This window comes from Thunnus thynnus, chromosome 14 (genome assembly GCF_963924715.1).
Source record: "Thunnus thynnus chromosome 14, fThuThy2.1, whole genome shotgun sequence".
NCBI classification, from domain to species: domain Eukaryota; kingdom Metazoa; phylum Chordata; class Actinopteri; order Scombriformes; family Scombridae; genus Thunnus; species Thunnus thynnus.
The window spans coordinates 13,571,096-13,594,955 of NC_089530.1; the positions used below are offsets into that span (position 1 = coordinate 13,571,096).

The following is a 23,860-nucleotide window of genomic DNA, read 5'->3' on the forward strand; positions in this document are numbered from 1 at the left end:
AGACAGAGAGGGTGGGGTGATGGTGTAGAGGTTTTTCCTGAAAACAGCGGTGTGGTTAGCAATGTGTCAAGTTTATTGATTTATATCAGCATGATGTGTGTCTTCAACAGGTGGAAAAACAGAGTGTGTTTCTCAGACAGGCCTCTACTGTTTAACCCTCAGTGTTTGGGTGATATGTTCATACAGTCTTCTGTGTGGTATTCATCTTAAACTGATCTTATCTTACACACTGCAAGTATTCAATATTAGGTTTCACCTGTAAATGTCTCATTTCTGTACCGACTGAGTCGCCACAACATGATGAACACAGTTTGGTTTCTGTCTGTCTGAACTCTGCTGTGTTTAGCTTCTCCAGCTGATCACCTGTAATGAATGTATGTTCATGATGTACAGTATATTCTGAGCTGAAAAGTACAATGAAACATACATGTGTCACATAAAGGCAGTCTTGAAAATAGGTGAAACTGTGATACATAATTAAATATGTTCCTTATGACAAATATGTAAACAAATCAAAGGTTCTTATCAAATTCCATTGAGAATACATACGGGTCATTTTTGACCCATGTTGTGCATTTATGGAGTAGTGATACCAAAATGTTCTTTTATACAAAAATAACATTAAAATAATAGTTTGTGATGTTAAAAAACAACCTGGTTGAGAAATTAACTAAATATTGAGTAATGAAATGCATAACATGCAACAATATAAAACAAAATAATTCGTTTGGGTCACTTTTGATCCATGTCGTGCATCAGCGGGTTATTTATACTCATACCTGGATTTTCTGTGAAGCCTTTTGTTGTATTAATCTATATAGAAAAGACTGCTGTTCAGAAACATATCATTTAAGTATTTTATTTACCATCTCAACGGAAGATTTGGAAGACTATAGTTTAAGTCGACTATTTCCAGTGAGCGGCTATAGGAAAGTCAACAGGCCACAAATCATTGCAGCCTAATCCAATACAATTTCACATTTATTATTTTTTTTCTCTGCAAATCCTGTTTGATCTGTCTGTGCTCGGTTCCCAGAAAATGTAATAACGTGGATTATACCCCGCGTGTCCTCAGCAAGACAAATGATGTATTAGTCTGAAATGTCTTTTCACTGAGGTTGTGCAATATGATCTGTAATTTTACTTTTCCTTTTTTCCCCCTGTAGTCATGAGTGAAAACTACATACTGTTGAATAGTAAACTGCTCAGATTTGACACATCACTACCCTTAGGCTCATGTTTGTTGTTTTCACACCCTTTAACATGAACCTTTTTATCCAATTCTATGCAGCATTTAAGTCTAAAACTGATCAAAACAAACATCTTAAATATATAAAACCATAAGAACAGATTTTGTTCACCACTGTTTATTTGAGGGGGAAAGTGCACCATGAAACAAAAACAGTATGAACATTCATTGCTGGGAATAGGTGAGGGTTGGTTGGTAAATTATTTCTGCTCTCAGCGCATTATCATCATTTCTGAAATCAGAAAAATAAGTAGTATTCCATAGTGGAAACCTGAAATGTAACATGCTTGCGTGTAGGAAACGTGAGGGTTCATTTATTGACACCATAATCCAACTGCAGCAGAAATCATACAGGGTGAGGAGAATGCATTTTGTTAAAGTGGTGAATCAACTTCTGCTGTGGTCTCCAGACTTCGGAGGGATCGTGTGCAGGTCGCCGGGCTGCTTAGAGTGGCTGCTCGGAGAAAGCTGTGTAACTCTTCACACGTGCAAAGAAGAAAGGTGTGTACATCCTGTCCAGGTCAAAGGTTGTGATCACTGTTTCCCCAGTCAGCCTAAAAAACACAATTTACATCTTACTTTAAAAACAAATACTGAAATCAATGTTTTTTTTGCCACTAATATCGAGTCCCTTACTTGTAAGTGATGTGGCAGGAGTGGTGGTTCCACACCAGCTTGTTGAAACTCTGACGCCCCCCAGAGGACAGATGCAGTCCCACATGGAAGGTGTGCTCAGCCTCGGGTGCTGGGTTCCGCCTGCAGAACCGATTCCTTTGAATCTCGGCCGCTTTCTGTGAACGATTATTACAACGCAGTTCACAAGCTGAGGTATAAACTGGCTGTTAAATCAATAACACCTCACTGTGACTTTACTAGTTAAAGAGCAGTGAAGCAAATTTTTATTTGAATTTCAGCACACGTGTAATGAGTAACCATGTTGATTCTGTCTGACTGTCCGTTGATCAAGTATGGACGCTCTACTCCAACATAAAAATAAAACCTAAAAATAGTAAATACAAAGTCTAACATTTTAAAATCAAAACTACAGATGTTCAAAATTATAACTTTTGAAGTGAAAATTATGAGATACTAAGTCAAAAGTATGACATAGGTAGTCAAAATTATTTTCTATCATTCTTTTTCACCTTTACATTCATTTTTTTCTTTTTTCCAGGGAAATGGTTTTAATTATTTATTTGTATTTGTTTAAGTATCGATATTAAAAGTTCAGTTAAAACAAATCATTAATCATTTAATACGGTATCTTCTGGAGCTGGGGGCAGTTGTACTCACCTCCTCCTTTTTCTTGCAGACAACAGCAAAAACTTTGGTTTGATTGTCTGTCTCCTGTGACAGACGGAAATGACCGAACATGACAGAATCCATCCTGTAAAGTGACACAAGATTCAATAATTGTAAGAAGTGCTGACTTGTGAAATGATTTTGATATTGACACTGAAGGTTCAGTTAAAAATTGTTATATTACGGCATCCTTTTCAGCTTAGAATGTACAAGATACAGAAGATTTACCTGGTGTTCCTAGTACGCAAGCGAGGAACGACAGACAGAGGGTCCTCAGGGGTGGTGAGCATGACGACGCTGCCGTCAGGGAAGAACCGGAGGTACCTGTGATATAACAACAACATTTGGCAGTGATCTCTAAACAAATTCACAAAACAAATGCAATGGCAGAAGTCAAATATCTACCTGTAGTATTCAACATGGTGCCAAGCCCTGTAAAATCCATCCAGCGATTCCTCTCCTTGACGCATGTATGATGTCTTGCTGATATAGACACCTGTTCAGAAAATAGGAATGGAAAGTTCAAAATCCAGCAAAATATCTTCATTGGATGTGCAGAGAAGAACTTATACAACACATATTTCTAAAATATATACATTTTTATAGCAGCAGTATTGGTCTGTATTAAGAGGCAACATCAGGATCAGTCCAACATTATTATCAATTCCAATCTTTAGCTAATTGTTGAACTGGTAATTTGAGACCGTTGGTGCTACGACTGATGTTTTGTTGTTATTACATTTATCTTGAAGTTTGCATAGTTTTAATCAAAAATACAATATATCAATGTCGTTCTCACAAAGTATGACAAGGAATGCCTAATTTGCAATCAACTGAATGTATATCTACCATCATAACGGACACGAGGCCTCTGCAGAAACATCTCTCTCCAGGATATGAAGGGTACAGGTTTGGTGCAGTTCCGTCCCCACACTCGTAAACAGGCTAGACGCCAAATCTCAGGGTCCCTGAACAGAAGTTAAAAGGGGAAAAAAATTAAGAATGACTGAACCACAAAGCATGTACCTGCAGGTGGCTTTTACACCCTGAATCTTTTGTAGGGCTGCAACTGACCATTATTTACAGTATTGATTAATCTGTAAGGTATTTCCTAGATTAGTCGATTAATCGGTCTAGGACATGTTAAAAAATTGTGAAAAAATGGCACCCACAATTAGAAGATGTCATCAGTCACAGTTTTAAATGTTAACTTGTTCAATTAACTTATATATGACAAGGAAAAACAGCAGATCTTCACATTTGAGAACCATCAAATATTTGGCATTTTTGCTTGAAAAATAACTGAAGCTATTAATCAATTATCAACATAGGGGATGATCGACTACTTGATCAATCATTGCAGCTCTAATCTGTTGTGTCGCAAAAAAATTCAGACAAATACTGACATTTCATAACTGCTCTGAAAGGAAAAAAACATTTTAGTGACACAGATCTTTTGTTCAATCTCCATTGTGATGAGTTTACAAATCAAGAAGAACAAAGTCTCCAACGAGGGTCTCTATGTAAAATGACTGGGTTAGATTCATAATGGACATCCTGTCTTTTTTTCTTTATTATTAAATGAGACACATTTTACTTTCCCAAACGCTGGATGTGACTTGTCCCATTCACTCTTCCTCTCTCTGTCACACTTGCCCCTAATAGCCCAAAGCATCAGTTTTGAGAAGCAAAGTCTGAGAAAAGCAAGGTGTTGACAAACCAGTTGGCACACATCTGATATGTTATGACAGCGGGGCTGACCTTGCACACATGTAAAACCCCCGGCAAACCAAAGAGAGCTGCTCCAGGGCTCGCATGTCCAGATCACTCGACACAACCCAACGAAATATGTACATCAGGATTTCCCGTGGCAAGGCTGCAGTCAAATCAAAAAAGGAAACATTAGGAATAAAGAGTACATTGTGATTAAGACTTTTGTGATGTAAAAAAAATGATTTTTTTTTTTTTTACCTGAAATGTGCATCTGACTCCTTTCCACCTCAGGAGTGCAGATCTTTGGAAAGGAATTTTCCAGAGTGAGCTGATGCTCGAAGTAGGCAACTAGATCCTCAATCTCGCCATCGACATCATTCTCCTCAGTGCTGCAATAAAAACACGCTATGTTCAGGTTAAGAAGTGACAACATCGCTTTATCTCATACACGCACTTAGAAAAAAACCTTCACGCCATATTATTCAGACATTCTTAATACGTTTAACAAAACAGAAAAAAAATCTGTTTTCAGTCACTCTGGTCATCTTTGGCATCAAACGCTAAACATCTGTTTCTCTACTAACTGTAACTTAAAGGAAACAATAGTTTTACTTGGGTGACCTTAAGTTAACATGGCAGAAAATTAAATATAGCTATTAGCCATAAATGTAGCTGACAAAGATAATTCAACTAGATTATAGAGGCAAAGTTGGTGCATTAACTGTGATATAGAATATAAATCCTACAAAGCCCTGAGTGTCATGTGGAATTAAAAAAACACCCAACAATCATATTTAATTTAATTAATGCAAAACATGGTAACACTTCATTTTACAGGTCCCTTCATTTTATACTTATTTCCTGGGAATCTTCTGAGCAATTTGCAGGTATTTAACAGTTCATTTTAACAGTTAATAGATCATTTGACAGAAAACTATGCACTGAAAACGTACTGAAACATACTGAAAAAGTATTTTCCGTTAATTGTTAAGAATCTCATTTATTATGAATCTTTGCAAATAAACAACTATGTATGAACCCAAATATAATGAATCTGTACTTACCAACTAAACTAACTTTTTTCAGTTTTTTTTATAATTTGCATCACTATGTCCTAAAAATTACTCCGAAAATTTCCAGGAAATGAATGTTAAATTAAAGGAGCTGTAAAATAAACTATTACTCAAAACTCACCACATCTAAAACAATCATATCAATTAGAGGTGTATTCATACACATTGGTTAAGAATTTGAGATATACTTAAAAAGTTTGCAATTTGTGTTTCAAATGATGTTAAAAAAAAACATCTGGAAATATTGCAGATTTTAATCTAGTCAACCAACAGAGGACATCCAAAGATGAAAAGCAGCTTACTAGTTTCCTTCAACTTGATCCGCATCTGGACGGCTGTAGTTGACTTTAAACTCAATGTCAGGCACAAGCTGCATAGCCATGCGATAGAACTTGATAGCTGTGAGTAAAAACATCATATTATACATATATTTATGACTTAACTGAAGTGCTAAACCAATGCAATCAATTGTCTCCTTTTCTCATCCAGAAATTAGATTACTGTCAATGGCAATGACATCACACCAGTTGAAATCATTCACATGCTTAATTTAAATACCAATTGACGGTAAGAAATGTCTGTTTTATTTAAAAAATTGATATAATGTAGCAATTTCCATAAGATTATTCTGTGAATGAACTGAAGCATTTCTGTTAATTCCATAATATTTTGTTTTTTGAAGTTAAATCTATCATTTCTTCCTTTCATTAACAATTTTCATCACTGTACATCCTAGAAACACACCTTCATAGCCGGCTCCGTTCTGCTCTTCTTGAACAGCTCTCAGGAACAGCTCTGTAGCCTGAGGGAAGAGGACTCGCGTCAATCATTCAGCAGCACTGTAACGTTCAGTGACAGCACTCTAAGGTACGTGTTGACCCGGAGAGATCTTGTCACAACTTACTTTTTCCTCCAGAGCATTCTCCTGCGTACTCTGCAGACCTGTAGGTCGCTGCAGCGGTTTACTCACTCCACTTGCTCCAGAGCTCGGTTTGAGTTCAGACATCCACTGAGCTCTGAACGCGTTGAGCTCCAGCTGCAGTTGAATTAAAAAGTTACTCAGTGCCAAATTAAACTGTGGATTTCATAAGCTACAAACAGCAGGGTTTGGTATCAAGATTGGTTTCTGAATTGGAAACACAAAAAACAACAGGGTAGAGGAGATCAACATCCACACACAGGAAACAAACCTCTAGGTAAAAAAAAAAAAAACTATCTGGAAAAATCTCTCAAACCAGCCAAAGTGACAATCCGATAATACTTCAAATACCATGAACTGGACTGCAGAGGTAACTTGTGTCCTCATGGGAACAATACTGGTCTCATATGCTGATGGTACACTTACCATCAATACAGTCATTCATAGAGAAATTTGAAGAAAAAAAACTTAATCATGGTTTATATCCATTGAGGATATCTCACCTGAGGATTTGGGTCATCTGAACCTTCATCCTCCTCCTCAATTGTGCCTCCAATATCTGCATTTTCTTCAGCCTGTAAAAGGGAAAAGTGATTAATTACTTAACTTAATTCATTCTCTTAACATCAATTATAACTGTGATCATAGGTTTCTTCCAGATGATAATGTTCTGTATGATCTCAAGTCTTTAACATACAGAGAGAAGCCTCCTTTGAATGCAGCATGTTCAAACTTTTATATTTATTAGAGATTTAGAGATAGAACATCTTTTATGTCTTATTTTTCTTCAGACATAAAAGATTATAGATTATTATTCAATTGGTCTTTTTTTAAATGTAGCTTTTGCTGAGTTTCTTTTTTGTTATGCTGTATCACCCAACCACAGTTTGATTTTTTTTTTTTAACAAAGTGAAAAAAAAAATCCATCCAATCAACAGATGAATGAATAAGAAAAACATTCATTACAGCAGTGGCAGCCCTGGAAGTGTCATTTTTACGTTTTTTTCCCTTAGATTCTGTAAAACTGTAAAAAAAAACAAAGTTGCTTTATCTCGTCCAGATCCGACTGTAATGACACCACTCCTTCTACTGCAGGCGTCCATGTGGCAGCATGAATCTTCTCAGCTCGCCTGTTGCAGCCTTAAGATAAGATAGCGTTGCCATTTTGTTTCCCTACATTTATTCCTTCTAATTTTGTTTCTGTTACAGTTTGAACCCATCTGAGATGTGGGCAGTGATCCAGGCTTGGCTGGTTGATCTAAATACTTTACATTTATATATAGCCGTATAATGTTCATTTTTAACTCCTCATCCTCTTTGACATTGTTCATGACTTCATCAGGTCATTACATTTAGATAATATAAGTAAACTAATGTAAACATACTTTTATGTTCTATTTATTAATTTTGAAACTTCTGGTTTTACCCTCTTTTGTGGAATAAGTGCTGTTCATATGGTACAACATTCATTTTTTTTCTTAATATAACACTTTGTTTATATTATCTTTATATTGCACAATGTAGAGCTGCATCCATATTTTCTCCGTTAATAGTTTGGTCTATTAAATGTCAAAAATGTTGATCACTATTTCCTAAAGCCCAAGATGACGTCCTTAAATGTCTTGTTTTGTCCCGACCAACAGTCCGCAACCCAAAGATATTCAGTTTACTGTCACAGAAACCAGAAAATATTCACATCTGAGAGGCTGAAATCAGAGAATTTTGACATTTTTTTCTTTAAAACCCCTCAAAACAAAAAACCCCCTCAAATGATTCCTTGATTATTAAAATAGTTGCCAATTAATTTAATAGTTGTCAACTAATCAATCAAGTGTTGCAGCTCTAGCACGATGTTTGTATTTTGTAGAGCTACAGTCAATTAATCGATTTTTTGCCAACTATTAATTAGTCGCCAACTATTTTGATAATCGATTAATCATTTGGAGTCACTAAAAAAAAAAAAAAAAATTCACAATTGTTCACAATTTTCTGACATTTTATAGACCAAATGACTAATTGCTTAATCAAGACAATAATCGGCAGATTAATCAATGATGACATAATCATTAGTTGCAGCATTAGTATTTTGCACAGTCTTGTGATGCTTGTCACTTTACACTTCACAGTTGATCCTGTGGTGAGCATGTGACAAATAACAATCCCTGAACCCTTTTATTATTTTGTTTCCAAGCTGTTATAAACAGTGCCATCACTTGTGTCAAAAAGTGATGTTAGTTGTGGGAAACAAGGCAAAGAAACCAGTGTTTGGATGTTTGGATTATAATCTATCAAATGTTAGCAGCATTGACTGCAGCTGAAGTTTAAAAAAACCCCAAACCAGTGGTAGAATATAACTAAGTACATTTACTTAAGTACTATACTTAAGTACAAGTATTTCCATTTTAAGCTACTTTTTGCTTCCACATTTCAGAGGGAAATATTGTTCTTTCTACTCCACTACATTTATTTGACAGCTTTAGTTACTTTTCAGATGAAGATTTGACACAATGGATAATATAACAAGTTTTTGTAATACAACACATTGTTAGAGATGAAACCAGTGGTTTCCAACCTTTTTAGCTTCTGACATTTTACAAAAAGCAGTGTGTAGTCGGGTTCACATTTCAGATGTCTATGAGTTCACCAAATAGTGATTTTTCTCTCTAAACTTCTCACATGATTTCATTTCAATAAATGTTTAAATGATCCAATATTTAACCAAAAATCAAAGATTGGAGAAAAAGTCCAAAAACTTAAAACAGATTTGTATATCAGAACTTCCGTTTTTTCTTCTTTCCTCTCCCATTAATCATCTCACGACCCCTCTGATTTATCTGGCGACCCTTTGGAAGAGCTCGACCCCTAGGTTGGGAACCACTGGACTAAACTAATTAACTTTATATAAAGTAGATCAAACTAGCTCCACCTGCAGCAGCTACAACATTAACATGCTGCTCTAACACTGATGCTTCAGTATTAATAATCTAATGATGTCATATATATTAATATATCAGTCAGAGGGACCAAGCCACTACTTTTGCTGCAATACTTAAAGTACAGTTTACTGATAATACTTTTATATAAGTATGTTTTTTCATGCAGGACTATTACTCGTAATTGAGTATTTTTACATTGCTGTGTTGCTACTTTTACTTACGGATCTAACTTAAGTGCTTCTTCCAACGCTACACAAAACTAATCGAGAAACTCGCTAATGTTACTTTAATATCACGAAAACAACACTAATGCTAACATTACCTTAATGGGTGAAAAAGATAATTAATCTGTTACAATCTCATGCACGTATGTCGTTAATTAAAGGGACTTGTCTCAATATTTTCGGGTTTGGTAACTGAGCTGGTTAATGGCGTAAAGACACGTCGAGCAGGTAGAAGAAGGCAGGTAAGTTAGCTAAGTTAGCTTTGCGAGCTAGCTGGCTAAACACGTTTTCTAGCTGAATTAACAGCTAAAAGAACACGGTGACCCACCATGACAGCGTGGCCAGAAAGTTGTCTTTCTATCTTCACAAACGGTCGACACTAGCGTTTACAGTTCACGGTCGGAGAAGCGGACAACACAACGGACATATTTCCGAGCTCGCAGGAACGCAGCCATGTTGTCGCTGAGCAGCAGCTCGGAGCTGCAGCGACACAGGAAGTCGGTGATAACATCCATGGTGCGCTCCAGTGGAAACACAGAGGAGAGAAAAGCGCCCAGTCCTGCTCTGGAGTACTCTTAACTTTTTCTTTCATCCTTAAATGATGCTTATCACTCCACATCATCGAATGCTGGAATAATAAATATTAATATATAGAACTAAAATCTGCAGTAATTTAATATAATTATAATCTTGTATCTATTTTGTTTGTTTGTTTCTTTCTTCTTTCTTTATTAATCCGCCACTTCAACCCTAAATTTGACCCCTTAAACATGCTCAAAAACTCACCAAATTTGGCACGCACATCAGGTGTGGTGAAAAATTTGATAAAATGTAAAAATTATCCCCCAAAGTGCCAAAATGTGCTCTATAGCGCCACCTATGTCACTAAAATGGCCTCCACGGCCCGTAGGAATATCGTAGAGAGATCGAACCAAATCTCAATCATTCGTCTCATCAAGACCTACAAATCATACGCTGGCACCCCTTACCTAAATCCAACAAGAAGTCCACAATTCACCCATGAAAGTATGACTTTGTGCCAATTTTGAACCTTGCATAAACGCTATCTCCTCCTAGGGCGTTAATGGTATCGGCTTCAAACTTTAATACATGACTTACTGTGCTGAATAAAAGTTATTAAAAACGTTGTAATAACTCGAAAGGTGTAGATTTTGTAAGCACGATTACTTTTTGACTATCATTATTATTATTGTTGTTGTTATTATTTATTTTCACTATAATATCCATAAGTAACACAGTGACAGAATGTGTGACTATTTTGGTCATGGGTTTCACACACTTTCTGTAATAAAACATCTAAAAGCAAAAAGCTTATCAAATGGGGGTCCGTAGAGAAGAGGGGGCAGAGAAAAGGGTTTGTTGAATAAAACCTGTCAGCGCACAGTTTAGGTTCACATATTCAGTTACCATGGTAACTGACCTCGAGTTTAAGTGAACTCTCTTACTGGAAATGAAAACCCAGAGTTTCCCTCATCTCAGGGTTAACAAACTGAGTTTTCACTAAATCTGCTTTCTGGAATACCTTGATATACTGACATTAGATGTTTAGTTACATTAGTCACATTTGTTATCTTTATCCACAAATCTTGAGACGAATTTGTTGGTGGGATATATGCACAATTTTGTATTGTCTGTGGTATAGCATCTGAGCACTACTTCCACCACAGATCTGCGTGTTTACTTCCCGAGCGAAATAAACATTTTGCGTCCTTAAACCAGCGTTCGCTTTAGTGTAGGATATTTGCATGGATGTATTATAAGAGCTTATACATCCATGGATATTTGACCAAAGAAGAAGAAAGCGAATCAAGAGGACTCCATACCGCTCACTTCCGCCTTTGTTTTGAGTCGAAAACTCTTTCTCCTTTCTTGTAGTATTTTTTGAATATTGTTCCTTTTTATCTTTTCTGTGTTATGAGTGAGTATTATTAAGAAACACAACGTGGACTAAAAGAGGGGAAAATCCAGAAAACAGGGTGCATACCTTTAATGCAAGTAATCGTTTGCGGAAATTAAAACAGTACTTAAGGGTGATGAAGGGATCTATTTCGTCCCCTTTTGTATCTTTGCTGGCGGAGGAGAGCTGTGATTTGTGAGACTGCAAGCTGTTTTTACAGCAACGCGAGATTATGACGAAGGGGCCTAGATGAAATGTTATTTATATGTTGTGTGATGGTTACCAGTCTTATAATGGTGCCAGGCAGATGATTATCCCGCTAAACCATTTGTTGAACATCGATGACGAATGCTCGGCTATGAGGTGTTGTCGAGTTGAGGTGAGGAGGGTGAGTGTTGTCTGTTGCCTGGTTTATTTTAAGTCAGTTAGGAGACCATTCAGTGCAGTGTTTTCTCTATTTTGTCCGCAGCTGGGCCACCACCAGCACCACCACACCACAATTAGCGTTAATTGCAACTACGTTTGCTGCAATTAACTGCACAAAACAACCGCCAAGTAATTAATCACAACGCAAACGCCGCGTTATAGTATGAAAAGCACAATAAAGTGCAACTAACTTAAGTTTGAATTCTGTCAATGAAATAGCCGTTTTGGTGCAAAATTGATGTTACCTTGGCTTACTCTGCACAACTAGCTAAAATAGATATACAACAGCTAACGTTAGCTGCGTAACGTTATGGAAATAAAGGGAAAAAGGTGAAAATAGACTGATAACGTACTGGTGAAGGGCTCTTTTATAACCTACTGGGCAGCTACTGAGCTATGCTGGTTAGTGAGCTCATGAGAGTCATTAAACATGATCACATATAACATTGACTGAAACGTAAAGTTAGCAGTTACCGTTAATGTTGATAAACTGGTCGTGTGTAGGTGGTAACCCTAGATTTGCGAAAGATCTCGCGAGAGTGATGATTTTAACTAAACCGTGATCTTTCCCTATCTTTAGCCTGGTGTCTTTTGAACCGTTTAAGGCTAAGAAAGTTTAAACCACAGAATTTTCACACTGTAAAACACAATTATTGATGATTAGTGATGAACAACGACAAATCTCGCGAGAGTTTCTCAAATGTAGGGTTACCATCCAGACATAACGACAGTCAGCCAAGAGATGTTTAATAACGGTCAGAAGTAACTTAAAGGACCACTTCGCAAACGTTCACCTTTATACTGTCGCTTTTACCGTATAAACTATATCATTTGTCACTAACAACTCATTTTCTATATAGTAACCTAGGAGGTACACTAAGGAGTCCTCTGATCTTCATTACAAATCCTTTATTTCATGTTGCAGGCATATAAAAGTGTAAGTTTAAATGACAGGTTCAAAATTTTCAAGTCTGTCTTAAAACAACAGTCAGTAGCCCATATAAACACTGAAAGAGATTTTCCTCACTGTAATCATTCCTCCTGTTCATACTGGCTATTAAAAGTTCCCCTTCAAATGCATTTTCAATGTAAGTTATGGAGGCCAAAATCAAGAGTGTGTCCACAGTCATTTTGTGCAAAATGCATTTAAAAGTTTATCTGAAGCTTATATGAGGCTTCAGCAGTATGAGTTAGTCATGTCAAGTGGATATCTGCCTTATTTACAGTCTTTTTAGCATCAAATTCCCTCTTAATGTTTCCTCGGACAGTGTTTCCCTGTTTAGCTGTGTTTAGTAACAAAAGGAGGGACTTTGGCACTAAAAAGACTGTAATGTTGAAAGATATCTACTTGATTTGACTAATTTGGACGACTGAAGCTTCATATTAGCTTCAGATAAACTTTTACATATATTTTTGCACATAAGTAGGGCTGTGGATTGGAGGAACAAGAGGAATGATATGGCAAGGAAAACCTATTTCGATGTTCATTTAAGCACTCTTGTTTTAAAATAGGCCTGAAAAACTGTGAACCCGTCTTTTAAGAAAGCTACATTTATCATGTGAAGAATTTAGAGGATGAATGTAGCCAGCCTCCCGATACTAATTTGTAGTTAGGGCTGCAACTAACGATTGTTTTTATTATCGATTAATCTGTTCATAATTTTCCTGATTAATCAATAAATTGTTTGGTCCATAAGATGTCAGAAAATGGTGAAAAATGTCCATCAAAGATACTAAGTTTAATATCAGAGGACTAATGAAACCAGAAAATATTCGCATTTGAGAAGCTGGATTCAGACTTTTTTTCTTTAAAAAATTACTCAAAACAATTAATTGATTACTTTGATTGTTGTCAACTTATCAATTAATTTTTTCAAATTAAGATTTGAGGTCTTGATTCAACTTAATGGTCATTTTTGAGGCTTTGCGATGCTGTTGAGTTACTGTGTTTATATATATTTCTAGTATTCAATACCTCTTCTAAACAGTTTCAACGAAAACTAAACATGAATGTGTGATTAACTGATATCGGACTGCATCTGTTTTAACAAGATATACCTAAGAAACTGCTAAATGAGCGTACATTTTAATTCAGCTACATCATTTTCAACAAATCATTTTGTCGTTTATTCTTTCAGCTAGTTGGTGGCAAGCCCATGACACCATGAGTCCTCCAGCTCTGCCCGCGGTCTTCTGCTGTTGTCACAGGAAAATCTGGTTGCATTCAGCAGCAGGAGGCGAACACATCTCTGTTTTCCACCCAGTTATTATCTGCCCCCGGATGATGTTATGGAAGGACAAGCATAATGAATAGATACACAACGATCAGACAGCTCGGGGATGGCACCTACGGCTCCGTCATCCTCGGCCGCAGTCTGGAATCAGGGGAACTAGTTGCCATAAAGAAGTAAGTATCTGAGTGTTGTATGCTTATTGAATCCCTTCCATAGATTTGTCTTCTCTCCTGAACTGTAGAGCCAATGATCTACATTATATTTTACACAATGCTTGGCATCTGTGAGGGTATCACATAGTGAGGACTCTTCATGGGAGTTTTTTTTTTTTTTACTGTTATTAAACTTAACAGCAGCTTAAAAAGGGATGTACGCAATTTGACGTCACGTTTAACAAATAAGTTGACATGAACACTATTTTTCAGAATGAAAAGGAAGTTCTACTCCTGGGAAGAATGTATGAACCTCCGTGAAGTCAAGGTTTGTTTATCTTTTCTTCCTTTTCTTTTTAACACAGTGACTAGGACAATTTTTATTGGAGAAAATGTGAATAGCAGAGAAATGTTACAGAAAAATCAACCCAAAATCAACTTAAAGGGAATGTCTTACTTTAATATACAATTTATACAGTCTAGAGTCTAGAGATGTTGTCTGTCATCTTTTTCTCCCATGGATTATGGACGAGAAAGGTCCTTATTTACAGATCAAAATTATGCTGAAATGGACATGTTCCCAAACATTCTAGTAGCTTATTGCAAATATATTGGTATTAGCGTATATATGTTGGTAGATTAGTAACAAGGATCTGCAGTTACTTAAAAATAGTCTCCATTACATAGTTTGACCACTGGAGAGCACTGAGCACTAAAAAATGTTTCACTCTGTACATGATGTGGTCACAATTCTTGAAAATGATAAATTTAAAGGATTCCTATCCTGTCAAACATGCTTATTTATGTTTTTAAGTCTCAAATATCAATATTGGTATCAGCTTCTAAATTCCACTGTGTATATGGGGCTTTATCTCGTACTAATATACTATGTTTCCGGCTGCAAATGAATCTCACTTATATATGCTGTCACCTGGATTGCTGCCGTAACCAGTTGCACAATATTTTGGTGCCAGAACTCTCTATGTTGCTGTTTTGGGTTGATTTTTCATTGTTGTGTAGAATACAGATGTTTTATTGAAGTATTGTCAGACTGTTGATGGTTTTATGTTGATATAATTAACTTGCTGTACATTTTGAGTCCAGTTGTCAAATACTCAAAGCTTTTTTTGTCATTTCTTTTTGCACGGATTCAGAATGTTACTGTCTAAACTTTCCTCACAGCGCAAAGTCACACAGCAGCTCTAAGAGTGGAAGGTGATTCTTGTGTGCTGTTGGTTTTGAGCTCTGGTTCCCACCCCCCCTAGCTTACACACCCCCTTTTTCCTAGAGCTTGACCTTAATGCAGCAAAACATCTTTAGAACACGCTAGTCCTCAGAGTCCTAGATTATGAATACAGCATGTCAATCCATAAAATCTCAAAATCCCACTATGGCTTCCCCCTTACTAAAATTTAGCATGGTTAAACCTAAATCATCCCAGTGCATGGGAAAAGTGTGTATTTCTCCATCCTGCTTACTCTGACTTTAAGCATAAATCCCACCTGTGCGGCATTTTCCCCAAAAACTACATTGTGTTCTTACAGTAGCTATTTTTAACAAGAAAATTTTGTTTTATAGTTGTAGGGATTTGCTTCTGAATGTGCTGCAGGGATGTGTGTGTGTGTGTCTAAATTGTCCAGCATGGTTGGATTTACTGTTTTTGGTTTTTTTTTTATGTTTAAACCTTCCACATATTCTTACATAATCTGTCTTTATTCTTGCAGTCCTTAAAGAAACTCAACCATGCTAACGTGATCAAACTTAAGGAGGTCATTCGAGAAAATGACCACTTGTACTTTATATTTGAGTACATGAAGGAAAATTTGTATCAGCTAATGAAAGACAGGTGTGTGTGTACAGTTATTTGTTGCATTATTAATTCCACATTTTAGTATATTTGGTAAATACTTGCAGTTTAAGAAATGATTGAGCTTCTGATGGTTTTTGTGTCTCTCTGCAGGTCTCGGTTGTTTCCTGAATCTGCTGTAAGAAATATTATGTTTCAGATACTACAGGGGCTCGCTTTCATTCATAAACACGGTATGTCTGTTTACAACTCCAAGGCGCTGAATCAGCTATGGCACGACTGAAATGTAACTCTAATGATATAAAATTTCATAGTTCAAGATATAAATTTAGTGTGTCTCTGTTAGGGTTTTTCCATAGAGATATGAAACCTGAGAATCTTCTGTGCATGGGCCCAGAGCTGGTGAAAATCGCTGACTTTGGGCTCGCCCGTGAGATCAGATCTCGACCGCCGTACACAGACTATGTCTCGACTAGATGGTGAGCTTCTGTCACAGTTTATTTTCACACAGCCTAAATGAAAGTCTGTTTTATAGTTCAGCCCATTCAGGTCCTAACACCTTTTCTCTGTGTGCACCAGGTACAGAGCCCCGGAGGTTCTGCTCAGATCCACATCCTACAGTTCACCCATAGACCAGTGGGCAGTTGGCTGCATCATGGCAGAGCTTTACACCCTCAGGCCTCTGTTTCCAGGCTCCAGCGAAGTAGACACCATATTCAAGATTTGCCAAGTTTTGGGGACACCAAAGAAGGTAACAATTTTCACTAGTGGAAGAAAAAATACTGAAAAAATGTTCTTCAAAGTCAAGGTGAGACAAGTGAAGAAGTATTTAATATTAGTTGAAATGTATGATGGCACAGCAATGCACTATGTATGCACACTGGATTAGAAAGAGTTCTGTATATGTTGCTCCTTGACACACCCGGTCTACAGTGGATGTGCTGCAACTGTGTTTTTGAATCATCTGACAGAGCAGATACTCTTTTTACCCAATCCAGCGGAAAAAGACTTAAAACAAGTAGTCTAATGTTGCGTTCCAAATCACATACTTCTACTTTTTTCTTTTAGTACATACTGCAGCTGCATACAATTGTGACACTACTTCATCTGTCATTGTGGCTTCTGTCATTGCACTGGCTTCCGTCTTTACACTGTCATTGCGCTGTCATCTGTCTGTGTTCTCTCAGAGGCTCAGTTGATGTGACATATCTTCAGCTACACAGAGGATTGTGGGTCAGAATAGCCAGAAAACCATGCTGGCTTGTATACTGCAAAATGCGACCGGATGTAGTAGAACATCCTGGTACTTATACTGCATTTGACACACTATGTATTGGCATATTAAATAGTACAGTACCATGGATTCACTTTCCTACCAATAGTTAGATGATAAGATTGATGCCATACAATAAACATTAAGCTAGAGCCCGGAACTGGTTAGCTTAGCTTAGCACAAAGACTGAAAACAGTCTGGAAAACTTTGGTTTATTTATCTTAAGAAGTAGGAGAATTATCTCAACCCATAAACGAACACTTAATCCTTTTAGTTATCTTAAAAATTACAAATGGACAAATTTGGAGATCCATGGTTTTCATTGGACAGCAGTGTGTAACTATTTATAATAAAGATAGATTTTCTTTTTTAATGATTTGATGGTAAATGTGGTGTGTAAGATGGACTCTCTTCTTCCTCTAGAATGATTGGCCGGAGGGATACCAGCTGGGATGTGCTATGAACTTCCGCTGGCCTCAGTGTGTTCCCAGTAATCTGAAGACACTCATCCCAAATGCCAGCCCTGAAGCCATCCATCTGATGACAGACCTGCTCCAGTGGGATCCCAAGAAGAGACCAGCTTCTGCCCAGGTAGTGTATGACTTACACTGCTCTCACAGCCAGTCATACAGAATATAAACTGATGTTGTTCATCCAAATATTTTCTCCTGCAGGCTCTCAGGTACTCCTACTTCCATGTGGGCCAGGCTTTGGGCACTCCTCAGCAGATCCTGGAGCAGGGCAGACCTCAGCCAGGTCTTGTTCCGCTGCAGGCACCATTACAGTCACAACAGACACTGCAGCAACAGCAACAGCAACAGCAGCAGCAGCAGCAGCAGCAGCAGCAGCAACCCCTGCTACTGAAGCCTGTACCCCCCTCCCAGCCTCCACCCCCGAACCAACACTGCTCCCCCTCCAGGCCTCTGCAGCAGATCCAGCCCTCTCCCATATCAGCAGCTGCCCAGGTGGCAGCGTACCAACGGCACACAGAGCTGGTGCGAGAGCAGCAGCCGAAGCACATCCTGAAGCAGGAACAGAGCGAAGGAACGCCACAGAGCCACCTTCCTTACATTGTTGACAAGGGCCTCCAGAGCAAGGTGAGGCTTGACATGCCTTATAAGCAGTATATAAACACTTAAATGGTTTATAACACACTATAATGTAGTTATAAGCAGGTGCAAGAAGTATTTGTGAAGAAACATTTTATATTACAGTATTACAACTGTATTTTACTATATTGTCCATTATCAGTCTAGCCTCTACATACAGGTGCCCACTGGTGGAGTTATAGTTGTTGACAAATGCATTAATAAACACTATTTAAATTTTTTGTCTGTTTGTGCATAAATTATTCCTCATACATGATCATCGTAGATATCACCACTGATCCTTATTGATTTTTTTCTTTTAGCAGACGAGGCAGGAGTCAGAGAACGCAAACCTAATGAGCTATCAGTTGAAACCGAAGGGAGGGCGTCGGCGGTGGGGCCATGGTACAGGACACCTCAAGGGTGAAGACTGGGACGACTATGAAGAAACTGATCTAACGTCAATAAGTATTCTTGGAAAAAGTAACTTCTCCAGAGAGAAGTCGAGGCAGGGAGAGGACGCACTGAGCAGGTGAGGCTGTAAGCTGTCATCCTAACGTAACTTTTAGCCAGGACAGATTCAGAGGAATCAGCACTGTAGCAATGAAAAAACAAAATATACGAAACACAGGCTAATGTCCATTCATCAATATCACTACAAGCAAGTAATTCACACCACATTAAGCCCTATGAGGACAGGATTAATATTACAGGGGGAGGTGCCCTCCTCCCTCAAAGGGGAGTATCATCACTGCCAGGCTCAGTATTATCTTTAATATTTGTATTAATTATTTAGCAGTAATTTAATTATTAACCAACAGTTGCAAACTACTTAAATGTGTCTTTCTGAATGTGGATTAAGGAGCTTTTACAGCAGGAAAGGGACTGACTGATGTCTGCAACAATGTTTAATATTTGCAAATACCAGCAAAGACGGTCTGTTTGAGTTTGTGAGAAGGGCTGCAACTAATGATTATTTTCTTTATCGATTAATCTGTTGATTATTTTCTCTATTAATCAATTAGTTGTTTGGTCAATAAAATGTCAGAAAATGGTGAAAAATATCGATCGTTGTTTCCCAGAGATCAAGGTGACGTCTTCGAATGTCTTGTTTTTTTCCAGAACAGTCAACAATAAATCAACAGTCAACAGTAAATTTTATGTTACTTGATAACGATACCTGCCGTGTTAGCATAATTTAGCTAAAGGAGCTAATTAGCTAGTTAGCTCAAGTGTGCACCGCTCAGTAACAGGGGTGTGTTTCCAGAGCGTAAAAAGCAAGACCTCACACTCTTTATTTGGAAGGTCTTGGCTCCAAACGGAAAATGTGGCACCGACCGTAAGCAGCAACTCTGGGCTTCAAACTGGCTCCAATGCGAACAAACGGGTGACGTCACACCTCGCTACGTTCATCTTTATACACAGTCTGTGTATGGAATGTTTTCTGTCTTTCAGATATGGAAATGTTCTGGATTTCAGTCGACCAAATGCAAAGGAAGACGCACCTTTAAACCTGAATAAGTCTACAGCCTACCAGGAGCCATCGAGGACCGCCTCTGCCAAACAACATTACTTGAGGCAGTCAAGATATTTACCTGGTAATGTGCTGAATATCTGAAGACTCTCATTAGTAGGACCAGGACTAATCAAATAAATCTACAGCACATCAGCGTTTCTACTGCAACCTATTTACTATCTTTTACTGATTTTCTGATAAAACTGACCTTTTCTTTTTGGTAATAATTGTACCTTATCTTTTTTTGCAATGTCCTGTTTTCAGGTTGAAAACTCCATGTGAGTGTTGTCCAAAATCAGCCTAACAATGTTTTCAGAGGACAATGCATCTAATAATCACTGTCTCCTTCAGGCATCAGCACAAAAAAGAACGTGGCCATAAATGCAAGTAAAGACTTCAGCGGGAGCCATCTTTGGGGCAACAGTAGTATTCCATTCGGAGGGACTCTACCGAGCAGAGGCACTCATGGTAATCTCCTGGGATGATCACTGTAATCTCTGCATCTCATTCCACTGTTTACTAGATTCTGATTAATGGATCTGTTTTTGTTTGTTTTAAATATCAGGTACAAATACAATCCCGGGTGGATACATGCCATCCTTTTACAAAAAAGATGTTGGCTCTGCTGGTCATAGAGGGCATCAGGGTTCTTCAGTGGAATCAACTGCATCAAGTGAGGATTAATTTTAGAGATTTCTGCGATCTATATTTAAACTGTCATCTAAAAAGATCTTTTTAAACACCAAATGAACTTGTTCTTTTTACATTTATTTCATTGCGATTGTCACTTTTCCTGCTTGCTTTTCTTAGATTATGCAACTTGGCGGTCTGGCCGGAGTCATATGAGCACTTCTGCCAACATGCCGTTGGCCAACAAGAGCACCCCTGGTCTGCTGCCACGCCCGCCAGTACAGGCCATCCATGGGCGAACAGACTGGTCTGCCAAATACGGACACCGCTAGTGGCCTCCCCAGGGCTCCGATCTTTGCCCTGGAAGAGAGATCTGCGCTCCTAAAAGCTCTTGCACCTCCAAAGAGTAGGCCTAGTTGTTTTGTAATCAAAAATCTGTACATACATCTTACACAGCAATAAATTTTGTTTCATTATGTGTACTATGGATGTTGTGAGTTGTAAAATATCTTAATGTATATGTATATATGCTAAATGCAACCAGCCAAAATTTGAGCCCAGATTTGCTCCTCTTGTGTTTTGTTTTGTATTTCTGTAACATAACTGCTGTCCTGCTGAGGTTACACCTGCACCCTCAGTTTTGTATAAGATTTATCATTGAATGGTGTTTGCCAGCCTGTATACATGATATGCATATTATAACTTTATGAAAACTTCACTGTGACTTGGTTTTGGCTAACTAATTACTTTGCCTCTGTACAGTATATCACTTTTTTTATATTCCTGGTGTTTTTGTTTTTATGATGGTAGCCTTGTCAATCAGGTAATTATTTGTGCATTATATGTTTTCAAAGAAATTCGAGGCAATGCTTTAATTTCAGTTAAGAGTACTCAGCCGATTGGCATTACGCTTATATAACATTGTTGCACTCACAAAGCTGATTTTAAAAAAAGGATCAAAATCGATGCAGCAGAACCAGATATAGCTTTTTTTTAATCCATGCATTCTTCTTCTTTGGAAAAACCTGCTGCCTACATTACCCACAATGCAACTTGACCCAATTTACTCAACTGCATGGATTTGGGTGTGTTATGCTAGTAGCGGCTAATGTAGCCTTAAGCCACCAGCCTCAAGCAGAGATGAGGAGTGGGCTACAGAGGTCTGGTAATCTCACCTCTTTTTAACTCCACACCACCAGATTGTTTTCATTCTCAAACTTGTAGTCTTTAGCCTTGACTGATGTGGCCTCAATTAGCTCCCTCTTTTTTTTCCATGTCTGCAGTAGTACTCCCCAAGACCTGTAAACAGACTTGATGTGTAAAATCCATTCCCCTTTAAGTTAATACAGTGCAAATGGTTGCCGCCCTCTGTAGAAACCAGTTTCAGTATTAGGCAGTAAAACGCCACCCAGCACATTCTCAATTAGTTAAGTGTGATTATTGAATTAACAGTTATTGACTGTAATTAAATATTTGGGTGCTGATATGTTGGGTAAGTGTGATTTTTCACAAAACACTTAATTGATTGAGCAACTGTGGGACATTTAAAAAAGTTTAAAATGTTAAATTGATCCATCAGTTCATTTTATAGCCTCTGTTCCATGATGCTGGTTTGATTACTGATTGATTACAACACTAGAGATTAATCCAGACAGTATCATACCGCTCTCTATCTCCCTGTGTTTCCTGTCTGTATCTCTACTGTCAACTATCAAATAAAAGGCAAAAATGCCTAAAAATAATCTTAAAAAATAATGATAAAACATCACTGTTAATGCATACAGTATATATGCATGAACACTCATATACTCATCTGATATTCTGATTAAAATTAAATTTACTAACTTGAGTGGGTACAATGTGATGAAAAGCATTTTGCCTGCAGAGGTACATAATGTGATTCAAAGTAGAAATGTGTTCATCAAGCAAAAGTAACTTATAACAGAATATAAATTATAGCTGCAAGCAGAAATTCAGCCAGTGTGTCAGGCTAATAAAATAATTTTGGTATCAATGTGTCTTTATATTTCTCAAAGGAACGTTTATGGCACAAACTTAGTTGCTATAGAGCGCCACCATCTGGAGGACTGGGGCTTTTTAGTGGAACAAAATGAATAAATAAATGGATAAGCAGAAATAAAGACAGGAAACAGACAAGCTATAAATGTATGAAGAGACAAGTGCCACCCTAATAATCAGTAGCATGGTTAAAAACACAAGATGAAAGAGAAGATGTGGCAGTACTATATGTAGTATGTAGCAGTTTGCAGTGGTAGAATATAACAAAGTACATTTACTCAACTACTGTACTTAAGTACGGTTTTGGCTTACTTGTACTTCACTTGAGTAATTTGCTATTTTAGGCTACTTTGTACTTCTACTCTCCTACATTTCAGAGGGAAACATTATAGTTTTTACTCCATTACAGCTACAATTAGCTAATTGTTACTTTGCACATTCAGATTTTTAAAACAAAATATAATCAACTAATACATGCAGATTTTATAGATGAAGCTACTGGCAGTATATGAAGTAGTTATAACATTTGTAATTCTTACATATTAATGCATCAAACATTACAATCAAGCACTATGATATTTAACCATACTAGTGGTTATTAGGGTGGCACTATTACGCTGAAAGCCACAGGAGTCAAACGATTATTCTGATGCTTATTATTCTGAAATGTGCCAGTTTAAATAGCAACTTTGGTACTTTTAAATATAATTTGATGGAGTGCTGGAGTGCATTATATTGAATGGTGCTCCTACTATTTTGTCTACTCCATTAACATACATGAGGGGGGCAAAATATTAGTAACACTTTTCAATGTAATGCACTACGGTACACCACCACCACCCACTACGACCTTAATAATAAAAATAAAGAACTATCATCTTTCTGACAATGTCAACAAAAACTGGAAATGTATAAGCAACATAAAAGTAGAATTGATGGCACGATTGCATTAGATTGCACAGGTGTTGCTAATAAAGTGGCCAGTGAGTAAAGCATAAAGTAGTTAAAATGTATAATGCTTACATATTAATTCGTCAAAAATTACAATCCAGTAATGTAATATTTATTATTCTGAAATACACCATTTTGAATAACAAATACTTTTGGTGCTTTAGGTATAATTTGATGCTAATAAAGATGACTTTTACTGTGGTATTACAACTTTTACTTATTTTTTTTTTACCTCATTGTTGCTGTAACATTTTAATTTTCCCACTTTGGAATTAATAAAGTATCTATCTTCTTCTTCTATGAGGTCTTATAATGAATGAATATAAAAATAGAGCTGGTTTAAATGAAAAAAGGAAGGCAAACTGCCACGTGCAGCGCCGCATTTGGATGTGTCTGAAGCTTGGAGCTTGACTTCCCTACGTTTCTCCTA

General features: G+C 37.4%; 2 protein-coding genes across 7 annotated transcripts; one reads left to right on the forward strand and one right to left on the reverse strand.

The window, feature by feature from the left end:
• Positions 1-1,351: 1,351 nt before the first annotated feature.
• On the reverse strand, positions 1,352-9,914 carry fbxo9 (F-box protein 9). Its single transcript, XM_067609946.1, has 13 exons — positions 9,745-9,914; positions 6,760-6,831; positions 6,242-6,373; positions 6,082-6,139; positions 5,640-5,736; positions 4,523-4,653; positions 4,313-4,427; positions 3,401-3,519; positions 2,957-3,047; positions 2,780-2,875; positions 2,543-2,636; positions 1,886-2,040; positions 1,352-1,803 (listed from the first exon to the last, which is right to left on the reverse strand). The coding sequence occupies exons 1-13, from the start codon at positions 9,745-9,747 to the stop codon at positions 1,695-1,697; spliced, it is 1,272 nt and encodes a 423-aa protein (XP_067466047.1). The 5' UTR covers positions 9,748-9,914; the 3' UTR covers positions 1,352-1,694.
• A 1,595-nt stretch (positions 9,915-11,509) lies between these two features.
• Positions 11,510-21,944, forward strand: LOC137196941 (serine/threonine-protein kinase ICK-like). Of its 6 annotated transcripts, none has more exons than XM_067609939.1 (14): positions 11,510-11,722; positions 13,899-14,167; positions 14,420-14,474; positions 15,871-15,992; positions 16,107-16,186; positions 16,300-16,432; positions 16,533-16,704; positions 17,650-17,817; positions 17,901-18,323; positions 18,638-18,846; positions 19,770-19,912; positions 20,182-20,298; positions 20,396-20,503; positions 20,641-21,944. In XM_067609939.1, exons 2-14 carry the CDS (start codon positions 14,067-14,069, stop codon positions 20,790-20,792), a joined length of 1,983 nt encoding a protein of 660 aa, XP_067466040.1. In that variant the 5' UTR covers positions 11,510-11,722; positions 13,899-14,066; the 3' UTR covers positions 20,793-21,944. The 6 variants fall into 6 exon arrangements, with proteins under 6 accessions (XP_067466040.1, XP_067466043.1, XP_067466042.1 ...); XM_067609942.1 differs by having other exon boundaries at positions 18,641-18,846; XM_067609941.1 differs by having other exon boundaries at positions 13,903-14,167.
• The last annotated feature ends 1,916 nt before the right edge of the window (positions 21,945-23,860 follow it).

Excerpts from the sequence above, each read along its gene's own strand:
- fbxo9 (XM_067609946.1), bottom strand. Across the intron at positions 5,737-6,081 it reads GAACGGAGCCGGCTATGAAG|CTATCAAGTTCTATCGCATG; the intron begins GTGTGTTTCTAG and ends TTTTACTCACAG. Across the intron at positions 4,654-5,639 it reads GATCAAGTTGAAGGAAACTA|CACTGAGGAGAATGATGTCG; the intron begins GTAAGCTGCTTT and ends TTTTTATTGCAG.
- LOC137196941 (XM_067609939.1), top strand. The coding sequence starts at position 14,067 with ATGAATAGATACACAACGATCAGACAGCTCGGGGATGGCACCTACGGC. Across the intron at positions 18,847-19,769 it reads GGAGAGGACGCACTGAGCAG|ATATGGAAATGTTCTGGATT; the intron begins GTGAGGCTGTAA and ends TCTGTCTTTCAG. Across the intron at positions 20,504-20,640 it reads AGTGGAATCAACTGCATCAA|ATTATGCAACTTGGCGGTCT; the intron begins GTGAGGATTAAT and ends TGCTTTTCTTAG.